The 25,599-nt window shown below is 52.8% G+C and overlaps 1 protein-coding gene across 1 annotated transcript in view; it reads right to left on the reverse strand.

Moving 5' to 3' along the window:
• Nucleotides 1–25,599, reverse strand: part of LOC126545895 (telomerase-binding protein EST1A-like) — a 100,465-nt gene that overhangs the window by 8,630 nt on the left and 66,236 nt on the right. The window contains exon 16 of the mRNA XM_050193939.3: nt 14,006–14,159. Within this exon, the coding sequence (XP_050049896.2) occupies nt 14,006–14,159 (154 nt within the window). The remainder of the gene's footprint in view (nt 1–14,005; nt 14,160–25,599) is intronic.

Here is a 25,599-nt window from a genome sequence, read left to right on the forward strand (position 1 = left end):
GACATTAGGCAGTATAATAGGAAGAGCGTGGTGGCGTAACCCACCGCCCCGTTCCAAAGAGGACGCTCATAACATCCATCCATCCATCCATCCATCCATGTTTACACAGCGCACAGCGACGCGCTGCACAATCTCGCGTAGTGCCGTGAAACGCATCAAAAGTAGTAAAGTGTGGGAGAAGGACGCTATAGCTCGGATGTTATTGCGTGCGTGGAAAGCAGAAGCCTCAACCCCCCCAAAGAAATGCAAGAATCTCACCCTTCACTTGGGCGTGCGAAGCGCTCTGGGTCCTGAACACCGTGCGTGAGTCAAGCTTCCCTAAGCTTTGCCAACTACTGGGTTTCGGCCGTCTAACTTAACAACCTACGCGTTCGTTTGAAGTTTCTCCGCACGACCACTACGTCGGACCTCGGTCAGTCCTTTCGTCAATCGAAACACCACTGAAGCCGTGAAACAACAAAACAATGCTAAAAGAACACAACGAAACAAACTGCGGGCCCGTCGTTTCCGGGTGACACCCGAAAATTCAGCCTTCGCACAACTAGAGACGAAACGAGACCGTGGCCCTGACCTTCAAGTTTCAATGGGACACGGAAGAATGGAAGGGAGATACGACCTTCTTAATTGCGTAGCACACCTTTTCTGCTGCACGAAGCAAAAGGGAAGCGGTCGGGGTGGGGGGGGTGAGGGGGTTAGAAGATAAGACGTGACACCCGCCACATGATAGTTTCTTTTTTTCTCTCGTTCGAGCTAATTCGCTCAGGCGCGGAAGACGAACGCGAAGCGGGTCGCTTTAATTCGGCACGCGCGCTGCCCACCACAGCGCACGTCCGTGTACAGTAGGTCCGAGCGGTAGCCTGTCCGGCAGGCGAACGAAACAAAGCCTCCCTTCAGTCAGCCACCGCTGCATGCACGTTCAAGGAGAGATACAAAGGAGAACCGAAAGGGCAGCATCAAGCAACGGCGGGCTCGTATAATGCAGGCACGCGGAAGTCAAGGGACGCCACTGTTCTCGTCCCATTACGAGAGCTGGTAGAAGAAGAGCGCGGCCAAAGCCGCCGCCTCTGCTCCTACGTGCGTGCGTATACAGCAGCGAAAAAAATAGAAAGGTGCGCGTATCTGTACCACCTCCTCAGGGTCGCCGCGACATCGCGCAACGCGCGTGCAGTTATATGCGCGCAGCTTCGCGTGCCAACCAAGGAGGAGCGGACCGCGAAGGCTGCGTGCTATGAACCCGCGGCGCCGAATGCTGCGGCTGCAACGGACACGGTATCGACGCGCCTTGCCCAGCGCCCGTTCGCGCAGGGGATACGCTCCCTACCGACATCCACCCTGGGCGAGCGCAGGTGAGCGAGCTCCTCCGCGGAAGCAATGAGTCCCGTTTAGTCCGAGAGAGAGAGAGAGAGGAAAAAGAAAAGGTTCCTCGTTTTTGTAATAGCCACGAAATGGAGGAGCGGAGGAGGAGAAAGAAAGAAGTACCGGGAGGAGCAAATTTCAATCGGTTCCAATCGGAAATGGAGCGCAGTGGTGGTGGCGGTGGTGAAGCTCGCCATGCGTGTGTGTGTGCGCGCGGGCCGCTGCATGAGGTCTCCTCATCCATCACCATCACACCACGCGCGCTCGAGTCCGGATGGCGCGGAAGAGCTCTCTTCGCACTTTTGGACTCCTTTTTTTGTCCGTTCTTCGACGAAGATAGTGCGAGAGGAAAAAGTAAAATAAAAGTACAGCGGAGAAACGTGCGACGGGTTCGGGGCGGGGCGGCGGAAGAACTGAAGACGGTGGCAGGAAGAGTAGGGAGGGATGGTGGGGGGGGGGGGGGGGGGGGGGCAGCTCGGCTTGTTTTCGTAGTCAGGGGCACCAAGGTTGTTGCCTCGATGGTTCCTGGTCGCCGTGGTGGTGGTGGTGATCGGTGGCGGTCGTACGCCGGACTGTTGGCGAAGAGGAAGTGCCTCAGCCCGTCCGTTCAGAAGAGACGAAGAGTGGCGAAGAAGAAAAAAAAGGAAAAGGCCGCAATACGAACCAAGAAAGATGCATGCAAGGGGGGGGGGGGGGGAGGAGGGGCAAGCAAAGTGAGAATGGAAGATGCCACTCGGGAGAACACGCTAAAGACAGACGGCTGAATCGCGTGATACACCACACAGGCGCGCGCGCCCACAGCATACACACACACGTGGAAGCAGGAAGAGAAACCCGCTAGAAGGGCGTTCCCTCCTTGCACCGAAGTTCTCCGAGCCGTTCCTAGTCGTCCTCACCGCCCCCCCCCCCTCCTTTTTTTTTTCGAGACGCTCCCCGCCGAAAACGCTGCTCCGACAAAGACCGCCGAGAGAGCGAGCGAGCGGTCATCACAGTGGGAGGCACAAACAATTATAAACGCCGTATTATCCTTTAAACGACGCGCCCGCGAGATGACCACGACGCGCCGACGGCAGCGGCGGATTGCGACATATAATCGCGTCTCACCGCTCCCGAGTCAAGGTCGTCGTCACCAACGCCGCTCGCTCTGCCAGACGACAGCCTTTTGTGAGCTCCGTCGCGTGAGTTGCGTGCACCATTGTGTCGGCGCCAGGGCGTGTTAAAAGAAATCACGCTTAGCGCGACGTTACTGCACGCACGCAACGTGCTAAAGCGATAAGGACCGCGCAACGACCGGTCGAAAGGAAAATGCTGGGCGTGCGACACGTTAAGTAGACACAAAGGACGACAGTGTGGAATGGAGAGCACATGGGCGAGTAGACAAAATTCTAGCTGACACCGCGAGGAAGAATCGGCGCCGACCAAGCTATGTAAACGCGTAGAGTAGGCATGCGACGGGCTTTTCGGGTGATCGAATTGGCGCTGAGGCAACATAAAGTGGAATTATAACCATTGGAACTGCGAGCGAAACTTTACCTAATAGACGCGTAAGAAACTGCGACATCACAGGAGCTCCGCGGGTAAGCTGAGAGGCCGCGAACAGTGTGATCTCGTTTCGTAATAGACCGTACTTTCCGAGCAAACACAGGCAATGTTGGCGGTACTGAGCATATGAAATTGCCGAAGCAGCGTGGGTTCGGCTGGCGTAGAGCTTGAGTAAGTGGATATATTTTGGATTTGTGCTGCAGCGGGAACGCCGAAGTATACAAGGTCTTTCATATTCAGATTTTTCTCCGCTCCTTTCAGAAATAGTAATCAACCCACGCTTCAAATATTCAAACATTTTACACTCTTGCGGAACGTGCCTTACGCGGTCAATCTACACTCGTGGCCGACCTATGTTCAAGCGTGTACTGAACTGAACAGCACAAGTGTGTTGTTGATTTGACACGATGCCGAGCACAAAGCACCTGGCTGCCTGTGTCGTCGGGGGCTTGAAACACGAGGTACGTGAGGTGAAGCCGTTTGACAGTTTTATCCAGAAACTGTTTTCTACACTGACGAGGTATCGATCTCGGAAGCGACATCGAAAAGAAGAGACGCCGGGATAAGCTCAATTTAATAAACGCGCTAGCAAATAAATGGTAAGGCTACGTGGGCTCCACGGATAGGCAGCGTCGCTTTGAATTACATGACGTTCCATTATCCGCCGTATTAGACACCGGCGCAGTTATTAACGGTGATGGCGGACTACTTACGCAGCCCGTCCGTTCCTCCTTTTCCTTAGCCATTCTATATACCTCCCCGGTGGTAGCCAGTGCCATCTTCCTTCGACTGCAAGGGTTCTTGCAAGCCGTGCAGGACGCGTGCGGGTACCTCACGACTTGGCCCAACAACTTAACGACGGGGACGCCGAGACGCCAAACTTCCCAACCCGCGTACGAATGCGCCCCACCTCCCATAGCCGTTTACGAAAGCAGAGTCTAGACGACCACCCGGTGTCCATGCGCACAGGTTGGAGTCCGGGTCCACCACGCCAGCTAGTCTCCGCTCTCTCGGTTACCTATGGTGACGGCAGCATTTGAGCGCCGAGGATCATGTACTCAAGTCGCAATAATAGTATATTACTTCACGTACAATTTAGCGCTCGGAAATCACACTGGGATAAGAAAAGTGCACCGGATTAATTCTACCACCTGTCGTTCAAATATCGATACTCGAGTGCCTACGCATGCCACCGTTACCAAAACGTTGCCGGAACTCGAACCCCGCAACAAGCAGCACAACACTATAGACGTCGAGTCACAACAGTGGGTAGGGCGCACCGTATCCGAGTGCAAGGGGAGCGATTGGCTATCATGCAAGGAAACACTTCGGTTGACTTTTTTTTTTTTTTAAGTATATATACACCCCAAATGCAAGACTACCAAGGAATACTCAACTTACGAAGAAGCAGGAAGAACTATAAAGCACTTTGCGCAACGTCTCCGACCTCCCGGCTGGCTACCCGGCGTTACGACATATAAAAAGCGATAGCTAGAAGTGCACTTACCCTCATTGGCTTGGTGCTAATAAAGCACGTTAGGATAAAACGAAAGAAAGCAAGACTTATCACGCAGCTAACAGTGAAATATAGTTACCTCCGACTACCAGTGCGCGCAGCAAAGGTGTTTATCTGTTCCCCATAGACGAGCGCACGCACGTCTGGCGCGCGAGCGCTTGTATCGGTGTTTTACGTTACGACCTCAGTATCAACCGCAGGACGTGCTGCTTGCCCTGTCACCACTGGACGTCGCTCGCCGGTCAGCCGGCAGAGCTTCCTGCGGCGCTCGGTTACAATACGCTGCGGCGAACTAGCGGGCCGACGAGGCCGAAGATTTCGGGGGGGGGGGGGGGGGGGGGGGGTAGGCACTGCCGCCGCAGCCTCAGCTGACTTTCTTCTCCAGCGGCCGGCCAGCGCGTGAACGCGCGCGCTCCCGGCGAACAAAAGCGGTGGGGCCTGCCTGCCTTCCCCCACCGCCCGTTTAACGCTTCCGGTGTGAATGGCCGCTCCCCAACGCTAGCGCCGCCGCCCCTACAGAAGCAGCAGCAGCAGCAGGTACCACCAAGGAGCAACGGCGGCTATTCCTCGGCCGGGCGCAATAATAATGGCCGATGCACGGCCGTTCACTTCTTCGCTTGGAGGTCGGAGCCAGCCGCGTATCGGGCGTTCCGTGGTAACGGCCTCGATTTCGCTGCCAAGGTGAAAGTCTGCTCTCCTGAAGGAACACCCTTTCCCCGCATTCGAACTACGCTCCATGATATTTTGTTTGTTCGTTTCTCCCTCTTTCAGCCAGTTGAAAGTGATCTGATCCTTCTCTGGTTTCTCCGTTTCTCGTATCACAACAGAAACGTGGGCAGCTTCTGCTCGACGGTCAACTGACCATTAACACCTTTCACAAGACGAACCGTCCCATTAAATGGCTCAGCTTCTTCGTCGCTACGAAAGGTGTGCATAGAGAGAGAGCGCGAGAGAGAGAGAATGACGGCTACTTTCGAAGTTAGTAAGGCGTAACATGAGCGTATAACGAGCCATCCTGCACAGCATAGTCGAGCACACTGTAAACTGAGTGACAGAGAAAAAGCGTTAGTGTGCGTCCGTGCGACTAACCTGCCGGCCCAAAGTAGTGTGCAGATAAAAGGAGGGCAATGTGCCCAGCACGCATATGTCAAGCTCTGCTTCTTCTGGTAGCACCAGTGATATCGACAGCGGCGCCAACATTCTAGAAGATCGGTCTTGGACATCAGCCTTGCCCTGAATTGACGGACCGCGTACAGACGCGCGACGACCTCATTTCCATGACACCACGGACCTTCTAAAGTCATTAATTCGACCAGAACCAGTGCACTACCCATCTCCTGGCTACGAAACTGTCGCGCGATAAGGCACGTTCGGCACTAATTACGTTACCGTCGAAGAACCTCTAGCGGTATATCTCCGTTTATTCAGAGGTCAGAGAGAAACGATTTTGATTATCCGATGGATTTGTACTGCCGCGAGTTCTTTGCTTGTGACGCGTTTATAATCGCTTTCCTTTGCTAGTGCATTTTATCTGCGTCACGAGATAGTAGCCGATATCGGGCCCGTCGTTGTGAACGAGAAACGCGTAGCAAAGTATCGAGTTGCCCGATGACTGGCAGTTGATCTAAAACGCACGATGACGCCCAATGAAAAACGAACCAATTACGTACAAGTCGCGCGATTCGATCCGACGACACAGTCGACCGTGCCCTCAGTATCGAAATTATGGCTAGCGAGTGGCGCTTTTCTCTTAGGGGCATTAGCTTTATTGCGTAGTAATCAAGCTTCTGTCTCAAGCTAATTACTTGATTACGTGCCTACATGTGCCCTTCACTTCCGCGTGGCGACACCACAGCAACGACGACAGTACAACCGGTCTCTAGGAAGCAATGGCTCTGCTTTATTAGTCTGGCTTATCTGGAGATCCACATTCATTGGGTCCTACTCGCGGTTAATAGCACGTTACTAGTTCACATCTCTGACACGCCGGCGTCAGCAGCGATAAGCGGTCGTCGATCCTACGCATTAACACTTCCGAGACTTCCGAGTCGCCGCCTCCCACAGACGACAAGGCCCTGTACCGTCTCCGGCCGAAGTAGGCACAATCCGCCTCGCTGTCACATCGAAAACATTCCAAGCAAAAAACAACTCCCCTCCGTGCGCCATCGAGCAATCATCAAACGAAGGCGAAATTATCCACGAACGGGTTAGGTCCTTCGTCATGATCGGCCGGTCCAAACTATCACGAAAGGACAAGCTAAGGAAGGTGGATTATATGGGGGCTGGAGAGGGTATGCGGTACGCTACGGGGGAACGGTCTGCCGCCGCCAGCAAGTGCAGCAGCGCACGCTTTGTTTTAATGGTTCCGGTAGCTGCGCGCAGCAACACTTCGCTACGCCTCCATCGCCTCCGTGAAGAAGGGCGACACTTCGAGCCCGAGGAAAAAACAAAATAGCAGGAAGAACGAGAGGATGAAGCCGCTCTGAGTCAAAGGGACCATAAAACCCGCGTCGCTCTCTCTCTCTCTCTCTACGCCGTCTGCGGTATAAAACTCCAGGGCGAACTCGAATGCGCGTTTTCCCCCTTCACGGACGCGTGATAAGCCTCACCCCTTCAAAAGATTTCGCCGCCGCGGGCCCGCCACTTTCTTTGTTCGTTCTCATCTCTCCTCAACGGTACACGCGAACGACACCCCCCCCCCCCCCCCACGACAATAAAATAAAAAAGAAAGAAAAACACGAAGAGGCATAAAAAGAGAGAAAGGCACGCTAACGGAAACAGACAAGACAAAAGAAGAAAGTTTGCGAGGACACACGGATCCCGATCCCGCACACGCGCACAGGATACTGCAAGCAAGCGCGAGCTCCGAACTCGCTTTTCTAACCGCATACTTCTCGTAACGCGCGCACTCCCGGGCTACTACAGTTCGCGACGCGCTCGGCCATCAAGAGCGGTGGCGCGGCGCCATGCGGGACAGATAGCCATTACAGAAGCCGCCAAAGGTGTCGTTATAGACGCGACACTTCGGCGATACCACGTGTGTGTGTGTGCGTGCGTGCGTGCGCGCGATCGTCTAGCCCGATCTTTCCCCCGTGAGGCTCGGAGGAAAAGAGGAAAGCACTCGCGTGAGAGAGCACTCCGCGGTTGCTGTTTATCTTCAAGTGGCGCAAATAATGCGAAGAAAAAAAAAACAAAAAAAAAACAAAGGGCGCCGCTCCGGCAGGTCGCACACACGGTGGACCCCCCCCCCCCCCAAAATAAGGCGGCACACGCACAGATTGTACTAAATTGGGAAGCGATTACGCGAGATTCCTTTCGCGGCGACACCGCCCGCTAGTTCGGCGCGACAAACACGCGCTACGCGTGCAGTCACCGACTCGAGATACAAAAAAAGAAAAAAAAAAAAAACAAGAAAAGTTTCGTTGACAACGGCAATGGTGGCGTCCTTAAATGCCGCACTCTTGCATAAGCGACGCGCAGACCACTAGCCGGGAAAGCTCATTACGAGAACTTCGCCGTCGAAATGAAATTTATCGACGCGACCGAAGAAAAGAACAAAAAAAAGAAAGGTAAAGTGAGTTACGGCGTTAATTAAAAGAGGCGGCAATTTCCGGGAATTCCCCCTCGGCAGCGGGATTATAGTGCGCCTGGAGTGAAGCGAAGCTCCCGCAGGTATATGGAGAGCAGTGTATAATAGTTACACGGACCACTAATCTCGGAGGAACGGGTGTCACTCGCTCGCAAGCCTAGGCTTAATTTGCGGCCACGCGGTCGGCATGCCCATTAACGTGCTGCTGTTGCTGCTACACCTGCGAAAGTACCGACGCATATTAAAGAACTGTGCCAATGCGGATTTGGAAAGCCAACTAAGAGCTCTCTTCTAAGAACCGTGCCTTCTCTTATTAACGGCTTGCAAGAAACAACCGCGTCTGAGGAAATAAATCTTACTTTTTTTCTCCCTCGGCACCAGCCACACTGAGTGCATTTGTTTTTTCGGCCGAGAACGGCAGCGCTTTGACCTGACGAATGGAATCGGTCGTCGGACCGGCGGCGATCTACACAGACGAGGAACGACGCCAGCGACATAACTAATCGCTATCCCAAGTTTGCCGGGTCACTAGACTATGAGCAAGATGGAACTGCGCGTATATGAGGAGCAGCAAGCTGCCGTCTGCCGAAGGTTCGCGATAATTAATTAGTCCGAATAACTAGGAAGGAGCTGGGATGCTGCAGTCGCAGAGAAGGCGGAATGCTGTCTGTTCCGCTGATAAATAGCGTCTATTACAAATTTGGCCCGAGGGAAACATGGTTTGGGAGTTCGACGGACTGGGCGATAGTTGGTGATGTTCCACTAAACTAGAGCTCGAAAAAGCATGCAGACGCAAGAAGCTCCGATACTCAGTTTGTCCTTAAGTTGCAATTTCCTGCTGTGACGCAGTAAGGGTTCCCAAAATCTGTAAAGCTAAATCTTTGGCGCTTTCAAGACTAAACATAGTTGTCTATATACTGATAAAAGTATGCAGAAACTCCAGTGGTATTGTCTGTGTAAGCATACCCCCTAATTTCAGTTGGCTCACCCTGAAATTTAAGTTGACCCACATCCAATTTCAAATTAAAGGAAGGAAGGAGAGAGGGAGGGAGGGAGGAAGGGAGGGTAGGTAGGTAGGTAGGTAGGTAGGTAGGTTAGGGTGGGTGGTTGAGGTAAGTAGGTGGGTGGGTGGGTGGGTAGGCAGGCAGGCAGGTGTGTGTATAAAACTCCATTGCAAAAAGAGAGCTAGAGAAAGAAACGGTGCGAAAATAAATGGACTCGGCACTTCATCAGGTAGGTCTGTCCTTGACAGGGCCGTCGTCCAGGCGTTGCCGAGTATACAGGCCAACCCGTGGGTGGCATGCACTCTAATGTACAGTCATTACACTCACAGACTTTCCTCCAATATACTAATGGGAAGTCTGGCGCTGCAATCGTTGAGCCTCCATGGAAATGATGGGACGTACATGGATTTGTCTGATCTTCGTGCTCATGGATTCATTCTTGTGGATTCGTTTATTATGCGTTGTATGCCTTCATTGTTGTAAGTTTCCATAGAGGAAGGAGCAACCGCTGTGGCTTAGCGTTCCCTTGCCAAGGCTGTCTGCATGACGTAATGATCCCTCCTATAATTTCTCTTCCTCCATGTAAATTTCAGAGCAATCCATACTTTTCTAAGTGCAGAAAACGTTGCAAACAGACACAATCGCTACCAAAGAGCCATTTGCAGAAATGTACTGTGCACAAACAAGAGAGGCATTTTCCAACCAAACTTGCTTAAGAGAGCTGGTTTTGCCTCACAGATACATGGTTGACGTGTTCCTTTGTGTTACCGATTTTAGGATGAAGTCTCAATGTCATAGCGAATGTTATCACAGATCACGCCAACAATACTCACGCGAAGATAACACTTTTGTCTGGAACACTCAGCTTTTATTTTGTAAGAAGCCTAGTAATTACATAAGCAAAAACACTTGATCTGTGCAAGCACTCAAACTTAATTCGGCAAGAAGCGGTCAAACTTATGCCTCGTTTTCCACGCAAATTTTGTAGTACTGCCGCTGCACGGAAGAGGACGCGCATCAGTCTGCAAGTCGTCCATTGCAACAGTTCAGCTTGTCGAGTTGGCCAAATCAAATGCGCCAAGCCTCTCAAGGCACTGGCTTGCCCCCGCTAAATTCATAAGGGCGTTGTATGTCGCCTGTCAATGCATGCGTCTGTGGCATAATGGTTTCTATATCTGGCATCTGTGCTGGAGGTACTGTGCACGAATTCTGCCATCGGACAATTTTAATAATGTTTATTTAATTATTTATTATGCAGTACATTGTTGAAAATGACGAGTTTACAAAGTCGCGAAGCCGTTTGGAGCCAGGAGGATGAAGTTTAGGCAAATCCATGTACTTCCCATAATTACCATGTTGGCTCAATCGCCGCAATTGCAGCTCCTGTAAACACTAGCACCAGAGTTCCTTCTAGTAATTGTCTGATGAAACTCTATGATTACACTAATTGACTGCTGCAAAATGAGCCTCAGAACATTACAGTAATTCCAGCAGCCTTTGATTACACGGCTAGCTCTGATAATTAAAATTCTCACCAGATGAGATTATCGCCATGACCAAGCGAAAAACAAAAATATGCTGAACTAGCACCTCTTCGCCCCTCGAGCTCCATTAAAAAAAAAAAAATCCTGAAATGCGGGGTTCCGCACCGTTCCATACGCCAGCTGATCATAACGTGCGCTGCCAGAGCGGTCTAGAGCGCTCAAAAATGACAAGTCGAATGTGCCATTAGAAAGCGGAGGGACGTCTCCGTAAATGATTTTTCCAGCAATAAAACCGCCTCGACATAACACTAAGAAATCAAGGCCCGCAACTGGTAGACTACACACAACACAGCGTCTTAAAGGGCCCGTTACCAGGTCTGACTATTTTGAGCTGACAAGTGCCGTGCATACAATGCATTTCGCACTAGCGATTGTGTCTGCCAACTATTACACCGCCACGCGCTGTGGAAACAGCTGACATTTCAAACTGAAGTTTGCCCTTCTCCTCGCAGGAGCCGCGCTCAAAGCCGGAGGGATGACATATACGTGCTAGTGGACCTACGTACATGCGTCTTTGCTGTGACGTTGCCCTTAGTGACTCGTGACTTTGAGAATTATTCAAGGCAACATCTGTTATTTGTGAAATCTGTTGCATCGATAGACAAATGAAGTTTCTGAGAAATCATAAAAAACACAAACCGAATGTCTGCCTGTATTTGTTTTACTTCGCACCGCAGCAAGAGTGATGTACTTCCGTTTCCTCTGCTTGCTCCCACGTCGTGCACTCGCACACGCTGACACTGGAACTATGCCATTTTCTATACCGTGTTCTGGTGTGCGACCATGCTCTGTGATCCACTTGTGTCTGCCTCAGTGTTCATGTAGCACTGACTCATACGGCTAGTCAGGTGTTCTCGTGCACAGCGCGCACAATCACGCACTGCGCAAAACAAGACAAACGCAACAGCTTGCGCGTGACAATGTCAGCAGAAGTGCGCTGCACAACATAAAAGCGAGAGAGAAAAAAATGAAGGCAGGGCCGGTATGGGAGAACGCAGGGAAGGAATTTCGCTGGCGGAGGCTAGAGATGGGGCAAGTGGAGAGAGTCTCTCTAGGCAGTGGCGCTCGCCTCTTGAAATCATGGGTTCGCGGCACTGAAATATTTCTATCTTGGCTATTAATAAACTAATTTGAAAAATTCTTATGGCTGAACGCTCCTTAGAGGGTACGTAACAACTTTCTGTGCATAACCAAAATTTTTTATGGGGCCTGGTGAGGGGCACTTTAAGTGACAGCGTCAGGAAGAGCACACAAATGTTTTTTAGAACTGGGTGGAAAGAGCGCCTGGCAATACGAACTTCGACACAGAATTGGCTGGCTATGTCAGAGGCTGGGTGGAATAAGGACAGAAGGATAGGCTGGTGCAGTCACGGCCTGACAGCGCAGCAAAGGGGGCGGGACGACCGCAGTCTTGTCATCTTCGTTGCCTTTGCGTCCACTCGTCATACCCTGGTGTCATTCTGGGAAAATAGGTAAAGCGAGCGAACGAACGACACGGCGAGATGTACAAAGTACAGCGGCGCCACTGGTCTGAACAGGGGTGTTAGTTCGCTCCGGCTGTCGGCTGACAGGACCGGCGACTACGTGGCGCCGGGCGGTGTGCTCGCCTCGCGCAATAGATCGACCGACAGGGCCTAGGCAATGCGCGCGCACGCGCTCGGGGCTAATCGGTCCTCCGTGGGGCAAGGTAAGTAAGAATCCAGTGAAGACGCGAGCGCGCACACTAACAGGGAAACAAAGAGAGGCGTTGCACGAAGCCCACCTGTCTGCACGTAAAAGTCCGAGAACTGTTTCGGCTCAAACGAGGTAGGCCGAGCGTGCATGATTACACTGACGGCTCAATGTCAAGGCGAGAGGTACAACCCTTTCGACGAGCATGGGCGGAACCAAGTCGGCGGCGGCACTCGGGGCTACTCGTTAGTCCGCGTGATTGCGTCGAGGAGGGGACGAGGGGGGGGGGGGAGGGGAGGAACGAGGAGAAAGCTACAAGCGCGTGCGGTGAAAGTGACAACGATCTCATTTTCGCCGAAAACGCGCATTAGCCGCCGCCGCCGGGCCCCAAACGCAGGGGCCTCCGGAAGCCATTCATCACTCGGCAGGCCAGCAAGTGCCGACGCCGTCGATACACATCGGGGCCGTCGTACGCGAGCAGACGCGAGGTTTTATGTCTTCGCGTGCGGCATGCGCGCGGTGTGAGCGCGCTCTGTCCCCGGCGTGCGCAGGAACACGTGCGCGAGTGTAGAACACGCGGTGCAGTAACCTGCAGCCACGCGAAGACGCATCGGCACGGCCGACCGGATCTACGGGCGAGGAAGGGTTGAGCCGCGAGCGGTCTCCTTCTCTTTTTTCCTGAACGCGCAGACAGCGATGCGAGTGAGGAAGGGGAGGAAGGCGCGCGGACGATCACTCTTCCCGAACAGCGGCGATGCGGTTGAGATGGGCGCGGCCATCTTCGACAAACATTCCCTTCGGCAAACATAATTCGCGCAAGTTTGCTTCGACGCTAAGGCAAGGGTCGTGAGAATGGAAACACGGCCTTCAGGGGTCGGCAGTGAGTGAGAGAGAGAGAGAGATCCGGAACACGGACGCCACGACACGGGAGCAGACGAAGTGGAAGTTTGGTTTATGGATGATCTGACCGACATTCTCAGCGCGGTTGCCGACGAATACATCGGCAACTTTACGTAGGAATACGTGAGCAGAGCTGGCATGTTTTCTAAATTCGTTTTACGGGAAAATGCGAGAGCAACATGTAAGGCAAGGGGGTGAGGGGGGAGGGGGGTCTGGAGCGTACCGCGGTAGCATGCTCGACGAAACACCTTCGAACTCTCATACAGTACAGGTCAAACATATATGAGAAGCACCTAATCGATACTTCAGCGAAATTCACTTCCATATTTCATCGGTTTCCTAGGATAAACGTAGCATTTCGTCTAACCACCTAACCACAATGAACACGATCAACTGAACCTCGCGTGCAATCTGAGCTGTAATCGACGGAGTACTATAGTTAGGTTTAATGTTAAAATTCAGAATTACGCCTTGCTGCCGACCTATTTCCAAGGGCGAGAGGCTCCACTTGAAAGTTTTCGGCGCAGTACAGCTGCAATTTCAAAGCGAATGATTTTGTTTCTCCCCAAACCAAATCGTATCCGCCAATGGCCGCCAATCATCCGAAAATCTTCATTCTACTAATTGCTCGTCAAAATATTTTTTTCTTACTTTCTTCACCGACAGAGGCGACGGCAGTCATAGAGTACCTTGACGTTTACTCCGCACACGCCCGACTCGCACTCATTATAGAGCTGCCCTGCTTAGAACAACCCACTTTCGGCGATTACTCGGACAAGAGAGTCGAGCAGCAGCAGCTGCGATTCCCGACCAGTTGAGAAGCACGCAAATCGCTCAGCATGCGCGCGAGAGCTCGCGGTCAGACAAGCGGGCGCCCACTCACCAACGATGGGCACGTAGACGTTGAAGTGTCCGTCGGCGACCACTTTCTGGACGAGCGGCAGGTGGTCGATGAAGCAGTTGGTGTCCGGTATGAGGAACCGAGGCCGGATTTCCAGCATGGCCGCCTGCTTGCTCCGGTGCTCCTGTAGAACCGCCTGCGAGGCACGCGACGCGACGACGGGTCCTTTTAGTGGCGCCGCACATAAGCAGGCAGTGGAAAAACGTGTCGCGACAGCAGCAACGTTGCGACATGTATGTAGCGCTGTATATCTCACACCAACGCATAGAATCGACAGAAACACGAACACAGAGGAGATGAACCAACCAGGCTCGCGGATTGACATCGGAGTAGAAGGCTCACAACACATGAACAAAATCCTTTAGGTGCCGATCGAGCTACAAAGGGTAGGCACGACTGGTGGGCGGCAGTCGCGCAGCCGTGGAGTCTCTTTCGAGTATTGCCAGGGAACCTGGGTTATTACACCGGTTGTAGATCCTGCTCCTCGCAACACACTTTATTCCCATCCACATTACTTGTGCTACACTAAAAAGCCATCCAACCGAAAATAAAGCGTTTCTTCAGTGAATGAATGTGGCGCAACATACTAGATTGGGAGGGCGCCACATAAATAAGTGACATTATTATATAGAACCGCCTCGTTTTAATTTCCAGTGGAAATTCACTACATGACAGTAAAATCAGACAAATAGGCTTTCTCTCTGCGCGAATCGTTCACAAAAGTCAGAGACTTTACCTATATATGCACATGGTCGAAAGAAACACTTTAGCATACCCTCCACGCATATCCTCCTCATATGCTTGCACCGTTTGTGCTCCACGTAATGACCACAACCAAGGAACAACAAAGTTACCAGAGCACACTGGGTCACCCGATATGATGTTGCGTATATGAAATCACAAGGTACCAACGTCATGTTGCTTCAAGCATCAGAAAAACACGGCATTCAGTGCTCAAAAAAGCGCTGCATTATTGCTACTTAGATGAAAGCGGTAGCTGCAGAGATAAGGTAACGACGCACACCAATACGCTCCTCTCCCCCTAATGGCGGTGCTATCTCTTCAGGTCCACAACAGAGTCAACTGCTCCCATCAGACTCCGCATCTGCAGCAATGACAGCGGGAGTTTCTAACTAAGACAAACGCCGATGGGTCAAGCGTCATCGCGTCCCCGTGCACGGAACACACGGGTTACTTATAGTGCCATACGTACACACGCGACCAAGGGTCATTAACTTGCCACTGCAGGCACGGACAGCGGACAGCGATAGTGCGTGCGCGCGCACACAACCCGCGCAACGCCGGACGTCACGCCCTGGACGTCAACAAACGCGCGTGGCGGCAAACAAAGGAAGGAAGGAGTAGGGGGCCCAGGCTTCGAAACGCGGCACTGCAGCAACAGGCCGAGTCTAAAGCGCACAACTGGCAGCGACAGCCGGAAACGCAGACCCCCTTCCCTGGCTCGATTCGAAACGAGAACCGCGGGGAAAACGCATCCGTCTCCCCAGTGACCGCGGCGCACTATCCCGACAGCGAGCGCCCTGCGCCACAACAGTCCACTCAGGGGAGAGGCATCTCGCCAAAGGGTCCAATCTAGCCCTAAGCCCCCCCCTCCCGTCTCGGCTTCTTCCCTTATAACACAATAGGGGGCTCCGAACCCGGCCCGCCGCACTGAGTCACATTTATTTGGAAGCAGCCCGCCTGCCGGCGGCCGCCCAGAGGACCACGTTGGAGGAGAAAGCGCGCGCGCGCATCTGGACCGGCCGACGCGTCATTTGGCACGGACCCTGTCAACGCGAGCCGGACACCGCGGGAGCTTGGCGCCCGCACTGACCGCCCTGGGCGTCCGTCCCCCGGCTGAGTTCGGCGCAGGGTCGGTGCAGCAGTGTCCTGGCAGGCAAGCAGAGGGACCAGGAGAAGGACGGAGCAGTGACTCAGTCACCTGATCGTGACTCAACACTTATTTGGGCGCGCACGACCACTCCCCCCGCCGTCCCCCAGGCGTGCGGTGCCAGCCCGCACGAGATGCGGGGGCGAAGAGCCCTCGGACCCGGAACAACAGCAGTGTAACGCAGAAACAGCACGTGCATTCACGCCGGCCAGCCTGAGTTAATTCGCGGGGAAGTGACGGACGCCGATTGGAACGTGGACACCCCATTTCGGATCCCCCTCCCCGCTCCTACCCCCGTTGCCTTCCATCTACAGCTCCCTCACGTACTGAATCTTGCCCAATCCCTCGCTCTCCCCAATCGATTTTATTCGATACACCTCTCCCGCGAATGCCGCCGCGCGTTCGACGCGATTCGTGCAAACTCTGTTTGACAGGTGCACCGCCCTGGAGATAATCCGGACACGCCGTAGGAGGCGCGTATATAAGCAAGCACTTCGGTGTAAGTGGTTCGCGGGAAGTCTTTGTGTGCGAGCGAGCAGTAGCTATATGGGAAGGTCCACTTGAGGAGAGCCCGCGGCAGTGTACACACTTCGGAGGTCTGGACAGCGTAAAACGCCGACGGGCAACCAAATTGAGCTCCCAGCGCTTCACAGAGACACGGAGAGATGCATAGGACAAAGAACCAACGGCACTGCGTAGTGTCGAGAAGTCCCTCGCAACCCACGTCTCGCCCCAAACCGCCGGCAACACAATAGGTTGGTTACATGCAGTATCCACCCTGCGTCTATAGTATGTAATTCCCTGATTACCTTAGCTACAAAAATGGCTTGGCACCACATCAATTTTAACACCTGCTCCTGTTCTTAAATATCTCGAGAGCGGACAGCGAAACTCCCGAACCGTAACAGGGGAGGAGCTCAGGCTCAGGTGCGTGGCAAGGAACATACGCGAAAACGCTTCCGACTATATGATTGTTTCATCCGCCGCTTCCATAACTGAAAATTGATATTTGTGACACACATCGCCTAATCTTTTGGCACAAGAACACGGATGACGAATGAAGCGTACAGCGAGCGCGAAAGATAGAGCAGATTAAACGAAACAAGCAACGGCCGAACGCATTCCGCACTACATCAGCGGCTGGGTTTCTATGAACATTAATTGAACTCCACCTACAGCATAACGCCACCGGGCAGACCCGTGGGCACTTCGGCACCGGCTGACACGTCATCGCTCACGGTGCACAGCAGCACTGCAAAGGAATGGCACGGCGCCGAAGCGTTTCCCTTCGAGCCGCGCTGAGGGTCAACGTTCCCGCGCAGTGCCGGCGATGCCATGTTTGGGCGAACGAAATCATCCACACAGCTCGTAGGGGGCACACTTAGCCTAAAGGGGAGGAGGGGGGTCCGGCCGATGCACGGCCAGAACCGAGCCGGCCATACCTGGAGTGAGCATGAGTACAGCCGTAGCCAAAGCAACGACAGCGAGCCGATGCCGCAGAATATATACACACGTCGCCGCCGACAGGAAGACCCCGCTCAGCGGCAAGACTGCCGCTCGATTTCGAGACGATCCATTAGCGACTTTCCTTGCTGCTTTCTCTCGACTTGTAAGTTGATATAAACAAGTTCCCAAACATGACCTAATCGATTCAGAAGCCCGAAGGCGGAGGAAGGAGCAGACGACGCGGGCGTAATACATGTTAAAGCCGCTTACGCGCGGCCCGTTCGTATAAATCACCTCGAGCCGACCAATTAACTCATTCCAAGAATGCACAGATTTTCTTCTTCTTTTTCTATCAGAATGACCCGACGGACCCACACGAGAAAATAAAGAGCTAGCCGGAAGGCAAGCAACGTAGCGGTAGAGGCATACATATGAGAGAGACGTCGAGCTGGTGGCGGGTTAAAAGGTAAATACTGCACGTAAACGCCGGCCTCTGTGTAGTACAGTGATGAAGAAGCCGGCACGGGAGAAGAGACGGCAACAGAAGAGCGAAAAAAAAAAAAAAAAAAGGAGCGGCGCTGCGGGTCCACGCACGACGGTGGCTGCCGTAGAGCGGCCATAGCCTCGGGCTCTACGTGAGCGCGCCGGTCTCAGCGAGTCGCGAAACGGGAAGAACCGGAGAGCGCGGGCAGACGCAAAGCCCGCGCGCGCACACACGCACACGCGCGCAAACAAAAGCAAGAGACACACACACGCGCAAGGCGAGTGACCCGCGCAGCACGCCCTTTTCGTGAAGGACTCATCAGACACGAGATCCAGCGCAGGCGCGGCGGCTTGCATCAGCAAACCACGCAGCAGCGGCGCAGCGCCATAGCAGCAGAGCGGCAGCCCGAGTATAGAAAACGACGCTCGGCGCGCATTCGGACTAATGCGCAATTTGCCCGATTGATTCGAGCGCGAGAGGAAACGCCGCAAGCGTCCGAACGGGAGATCCGAGACCAGAAGGGAGGATCGGATGTAAATGACAAGGAGCGAAAAGCAAGCGCTTATAAATCATCAGCTTCTCCCCCGTGATCCGAAGCGCTCTCCGATAATTGAATATTGCGAAGGGGCAGGCAGGAGCAGCAGGCGGCGCCGCAGCCGGTGCCAGCGGTATACACGGGACAGAAACGTGTTTTTCTTTCTTTCTTTTTTCTTAAGACGCCGTGTCTCAATGTTACACGGGCTCGATAGTATCAAGCCTGAGGCGGCGGTCGGACACGTTAGCAACGAACACACCGCTTCGTCGGGGCGTATGCACTAAGTTAAACGTCCTGCGGCAAAATATATATATAAAGCCGCTTGGCATCCACAGATAGTTCAGAGAGAGGACGCATACCCGAAAGCTTCCACACATAAACGAAGAAAAACGCGACACAAAGTGCGCACAATGAAATAAACGGAAACAATAATAACACGGCGCACTACTCATACCGCATGGCTGCAATGCAGCGAGGCAAAGCGCAGAAGAACGAAAATTTCGCAACAACGAACGCCTCGCAACAACGAAAGTCCCACTTGGACAATTTACGGACGTGCCCCGGAGAAATTCCGTAGTATATGCACAAGCTCTTTCTAGATCCTATAGAGATAATCTGGTCATGGCCAATAGCGATCCTACGAGCAAGCGATATGAAAACAACGGGATAATCTCAGCGAACAGCTAAATATGATTACGCGGCCCGCTAAACAGGTGCTGCGATAGCGTAAATGAGAAATAAACACAATATATCGACTCTATACTATATAGACTGACAGGAAGTATGCTGCGTATAAGCGAAGAAGCTGCAACGCTCCGAAGCCGCATCGCCAATACAATACTAGGGTCCCGAGCTGGGAGCCCGGGGCGCACCTATACTACGTGTTCGGCAAACTTGTATGTTAACAATACGCTTTCATGTGTATACCGTTCCAATCTACATCACAGGCTCGTATATAAGAGCCACTACTTCAAAAACGCGCTGCAGTAATAACCCAGTGTGTCAAAGAGCGCATCCAAACTGACCGGGAGCGGAAAACAAAAGCGAAGAAAAACAAAGGACAGACAGCCCAGTGACCGTCCTTGGGTACGATTCGAGGAATCCCGGAGGTGGTCGCACGGCCATGGAACTGAGCTTCCTCCGCCGCACGGGTAACAACAATCACGCGGGGATGCCACCGTTCGGGCGCAACCGCCCCGCTCCCGACCAGTACAAAAAAAAAAAAAAAAAAAAAAAAAAAAGGAACCTTACGTAACGAGTAAGCGCTATATACTATACATGGCGGCACGCAGACAGCTTGCTTTCACCAACGGTCGTCACGCGCTCGTGATCACGCTAACCACGCGTTCGGCGGGCGCCGAGTGGAGGCTATTAACCGCCGCACGCTCGATGGGCGGCTGGGCAGAGGACAAACCGTGGACGCACTAACAAACGCATGTGCGCGAATTCAAACAAAGGAACCACGAAGCGCGCCGAAAGCCGATTCTGAACAAAAATAAAATGCCAATCCTTGTTTTGTACGCACAATGCTCTCTGCAGGGTTCGAATATACGACAAAAAAAATATATAATAAGCTGGCAGCAAACAGTCGGCACAGAGATGCGCCTGGTGGTATCACCGAGGTTCTTCTGTAGCGCTGTCTTCCAGTAAAAGCAACTGCTATTCTTTCTTTCTTTTTCATTGCCCCCCCCCCCTCCCCCCGAGGACTTGATCGTGAAAAGCACAGCAAGAACATCGCGTCTTTTTGTACGTGTAGAACACGTAGACGTTCGAGCTTGGCACGCAACCACGACTGAAATTGCGACGCTGACTGAGACTTCAATTCACCGCGTTTACAACCCATAGTCCCCAAATTCTCAGAGTACGATGTAGTCAAAGATCAGGAGCGGCGCGGATGACATAAGAAGAAGCAGTGGCTGATACGCAAGTACAGGCAAAAAAACTTGCCCCAATATGTGCGGTTCTTCGCATCGAACGCTCGAATCCACGTGTGAGCAAACCGGACAATGTGGTCGGCGCACCAGCCACATAAGAAACAGTCTACCCTCATTAAACGGCACTTATACAGGAGAACGTTCGGTGTGTATTGATAGAGGGAAGAAACTTAAATAAGAAAGAAAAATCCACGCCGCAAGGCAGAAAAGATAGCGTGAAAGTGTTTTCAATGCCTATAGTGTTCTCGACGCTCAGGCGCTTTTCGTGCAAGTGAAGCGTGAATCTGTTTCTTCAAATCTGTCGAATCGCACGAATTGTGTACTCGACGCACAATTATTTAAGGAAAAACTAGCTAGCTTGAAAGACTTCGGCCACTTGCTACCAAATTAGAACGGCAAGCTGGGCGAGTTGGTGCTTGAACATGTTCCTAGCGGTGGGCAGCGCAACCCAGACGAATGCCTCGTATTGTGTACTTCCTTTTGTCTTTCGTTCGGGTTGCCCTGCCCACCCATAAGAACATGACTTGCTACCAGTCTACACAAGCCTACATTCTGCCTATACAGGCACAAAGGGTGGACGTTGCAGAACAGGACACACAGCTACGGCCCTACACGCGGGTTATCGCGTTACAACAGGTTGCGCGTCGGAGCATTCCGCAGTCCGGCAACTAACACCGCGCATCGCCGTGTATCGCGCTGTCCGGGACACGATCAAACACCGGGAGACGGCGCCGAGCCGTCGAGATCGCAGATACACGGCGCGTAGCCGAGTGCGTTGGCCTCGTGAGACGGCCGGGTCGACTCCCCCCCACCCACCCCCGTTCCGCGTCCCCCGCGAGCCGTGCTCGATAGCGTCCGCAGAGCCGGCCGGCAACGCAAGGTCGCACCCGCTGACATATTTAGCATATAAGCCCAATGTACACACGCGCGCTTATTTTTTGTTATGATTACTGTCCGAAGCGATATGATTAATGGATGCAGGGATCACGACAGACAAGCGCAGCTGCGTGCGTCCGACCATTAAGTCGGCGCGCGCGCACACCCCTGCTGCTGGTTACACCGAACATGCCAGCTCGCTCGCTCGCGCGGGTCTGGACGGCAAAACGAAACCGAAGTGGATACATTCGCTTCTCTCTTCTTTCTTTTTTTGTCAAATAACTTCTCGGGCAACATAACAATCTCGATGTTTCGTGTTTACTCTTCTTGCCCTAGACCGTCAAAGACGCTCGCTCTCCCTTTCCCTGCGCGGCTTACCGCTGCGCAAGTGTACAAAATGGATACAGGCAATAATAAGAGGAAAGGCACCCGCGCACAGTTAGGGAAGCACACCGTCTAGCCGAGACATATTTGTCACGAGCCCAGTGGGACATAGGCGCCCGAGCGGGGCTCCAAAAGAGTAAATAATAATAATAATAATAAAAAAAGAACACTCGCAGCCTCGGCCAACCCCGCCGCCACGTACAGCCGCTTTTTCGGGGACCGGGCACGGACAGAATGCGAAAAATATGCGAAAGCCGCCGACGCCGCCGTTCGGAACCGGGGGAGCCCCAGGAGCGAATCCCCGCTCAGCTAGTGGTTACAGGCGCCTGGGTTGGGACGGCGAGTGATTGAGAGAGAGCGAGTGAGGGATGCGGAGTCGACACGATTCTGATTTACGGTTGTTGACACAGGTTGTGACGCAGGTGCGGCCACCGCGACGACGTGAACGCGGTCATGCTCCCTCTTTCGAATGCCTTCCCTCCGTGCGCACGGGAGCACACACGCGGAGATTGGCGGGAATATTAGAAAAAGAAAATAACGAAACAAGGAAAAGCAAAACGAGCTGCTTTGCCTTTCCTCATCCTTTTGGTGGCGTACGGCGATTCAAGAGACGAGAACGTGGGACGGAAGCTGCACGCACTACCGACACACGCATGACGAGGCTACCAACAAAAGCGAAAGCGCCAACATCTATATCTCCTTTCCTGAAAAAGAATGGTCCCGAAAGAATGGCTAATAAATAAATGAGCTCATTACTGAAACTGCACAACAGAATGGTGCGGTATATAGCATGCAAAGAGAGCGCACAGTTCCTAAGCAAAGTACAGGGCGCAAGCGTGAGACTATAAATAGTTTCGGCTTGACTGCAAACGTGTTGCCAGGGTTCTTCAATACTTCTCATAGCGCCACCTTGCGCCGCCGAACTTTAATCAAACGGGAACCGGTGCAGTTACAGCAGTAGCATGTACCTAAGGTAACCAGAGGTGCCGATTTAGGCTGAACACGTTCCGCATTTAACGTCGTGGTCCCGCTGTCCCACGGCTTACGTGTGGGACGTTGCTTTGTCCCGCCTTGGCCTCTCCGGGCCCCCGCGTTGTCTTGAAATGGCAGCCCTGTGGTGCCGAATCGGCTGTACCCTTTCTCGGGTGAGGTGATGCACGACAAATTACGGCTCGCACGTTTTCTCGATCCAGCTAGCCACAGCTACAATGGGCTTCTCAATGCGTTGGCTAACAAGCCGTAGCCAAGCCGAAACGCACTGACCACGCAGTCTTGATGCCGTCTTTAGTTGTTTGTCCCGCACGCGCTGTTGGAAGCAAGTGGAATAATGCCATGCGCAAGTCCAAATTTACTGAAAAGCTTAAACTGTTTGCCTGTTTCACATAAACAAAACTTCGAATAAATTTTGAATCTCGTTTCGATTTCTGACCGACTCTTTGCCCCTCCCCCTTCCGCTTTGGCGTGCGAGAAATCTGGTCACATTACCTATACCATATTCGGCTTAACTAATGCTGTAATGCGTCGGTATCGACATGATCGTTAACCATCAGTCCATTCTTTATATCGGCGAGAACGCACACGTAACACAAAAAACGTTTAAAACGCCTTGCAGTTGGACAAAGTGTCACAACATGTCACTACCAACGTTGCGATGGCCGTCAATGGATTCGGTAATCCGGTTTTCAGTAAACGGTGATACGCTTATGGTGGATCCACACGACGGACGAAATCCGTCTTTTTCGCGACGGACTGCGCATCACGTGACTACGCGTCACGGATTTGTGCCGTCCGCGCGTCGTCCGCGACCCCCACGGACGGAAAATGCCGAGCTATTTTTCGCATCCGGATTTTGGGGGTCGAATGCTGCGGATTTAGCCTAGCATGCTCTGCAGTCTGGCAACAAGCGCGGCTTTGGGATCTTTCTGAAACAGCTTCATCGCTGCTAACACCATTCGAGTCCAATTCGGACAAAACAACAGCCATTGCGGCCAACCGTCGTTTCCTTTCGATCTTCATTTTCATTCAGAGTGAAAACACCTATGACAATGTCTTTGTTACACCGATGGCGCCATCTAGAGTGAGTAAAAACAAGCAATTATGTTAACTTACGGCCACTGAGATCCGCCCGGGCCGCCGCAACATCTTCGAGGCCGTGTTCAGCCAATACGGCCACTCTAAGCCTACACGCCGAGAATCTGAGTATCGCTTTCGGAAACGGTGTCCACTCATCACGAATACATTGCTGTCGAAGCTTCTGGACACAAATTTAAACCAAATACAATCCTCAGTATGAAAGTTACGGGCCACACAGTGGACGACGACGACTTGACAGGTTCGAGGCGGACGGCAGTCGCTTCGGGCGTAGCCGCCATCTTTATTTTTCCGGCGCGGTCGTCTACTCAGTCCGTCCGTCGTCTGGATGCGCTTCGCAGCCGGACGGGCGGCGGAATAAGCGTCCGCGGCACAGATTTGCGCGGAGCCGTCCGTCGTGTGGATACACCATTACGAACAAGCTAGAACCCTCTAACAAGGCACTGGGAGACACGTTGCGTCGGAGCACTAAGCTACGCTTCTTATGACTAACCTAGGCTTGTTCATTTTGTTTTGACCGCATGGTCTGTGACGCTGTGACTCCAGTGGTTCAGCAGCCGTGATATGTTGCACGTGCCCCGTCTCCGTGTCCATATACGGTCAAATCCGTATATAGGCATGGCACTATCAGATAAGATCATCTAATAGATGTGGCAGCCGTTTGGACACGGTTTGTACACATTCCATGGACAATCCCGCCTGACCGGAGTAACATGTCAAGGAATACCACAAACCTGCAGCGGTCTAACACCGAACATGAACAGGAGCTATAATGCGCCCTTATCACATACGCCTCCATTCACCTCCCTTATTTCTGTAAAATACGGTTAAGCCGATGGGTAGCGAGATAATGAATACGTCAAAGAAAGAAAGAAAGAAAGAAAGAAAGAAAGAAAGAAAGAAAGAGGGCAACCCCACATATTCCTTTATCACTTCAAGGCACCACGAAAAAAAAAAAAACAACAACTAAAGCGGGTCCATTAGCATAACGGTTCTAGAATTCTCGAGCGTTCACAACATACACTTTCCGCCTCTAGCACTTAAGCGCGTAATCTTCCCCGGCCGTCCGTCTGGCTTTGTGATCTTTACTTGTCCAGCAAGCCGACACAAGAAGAAGCTCACACGATGCTTCCGCGCCACCTTCAGTGCCGTGTAATCGATCACGACGGTGAAATTGCGGCAATTTACACCGGGACAACCCGAACGCATGATCCCCGCCACCTCCCCCGGTTGCTTCAGTCATCTCTAAAAAGCAAAATAATGAGGCGACAGAAAGTAGCCAAGCTATTTGGGGAGAAAGCACCTAAACGACCTTCAAGAACGACCTTTCGACGGTGCTTCGCGTTTTGCAGCAGGTGCTGTCCGCAAGCTGCAGTTTCTTTCCTCAAGAACGGCGCGCGGTCGTGCCGTATAAGGGGAGGACCTTACGCGGGCAAGAACCTACGTGTAGGCTTACACATACGCACGCAACAACGCACGGGGTGTGGTGTACGCGAAAGCGAAAGCACTTTGAAGCGAGCGCATACCGCCCTCAACCGTCACGTTCACCGCTATACTTTCTCCCCCACCGGGAAGCGAAATTACTTCTCCAACTCCCGCTTCACGGGAAATGAGAGAGAGAGAGAGAGAGAGAGAGAGACGCCGTATAAGGAACTTCTTTCGGCGCCTTAAGCAGCGAGGAACTACATACAGTAAGCGCGCGGTAGAAATCGGCAGCGTTGCAGCGGAAGACAGCATAATCCTCGACCGCATCGCAATTTCGCTATTACACACGCCTAACCGCCCAGAGCCTCGACAGCGAGCGGCAACAGAATGGTCCACGCGCCGGGTCGCCTAATTCGCTTGCGGAATGAAAAATGGATCGCGCATCGGTAGCGGACACTGCAACAGAAGCGGGACCACGCGCCCGGTTTCTTTCCATAATCTTTCTGCACA

Source organism: Dermacentor andersoni, chromosome 3 (assembly GCF_023375885.2).
Source record: "Dermacentor andersoni chromosome 3, qqDerAnde1_hic_scaffold, whole genome shotgun sequence".
Lineage (NCBI taxonomy): Eukaryota > Metazoa > Arthropoda > Arachnida > Ixodida > Ixodidae > Dermacentor > Dermacentor andersoni.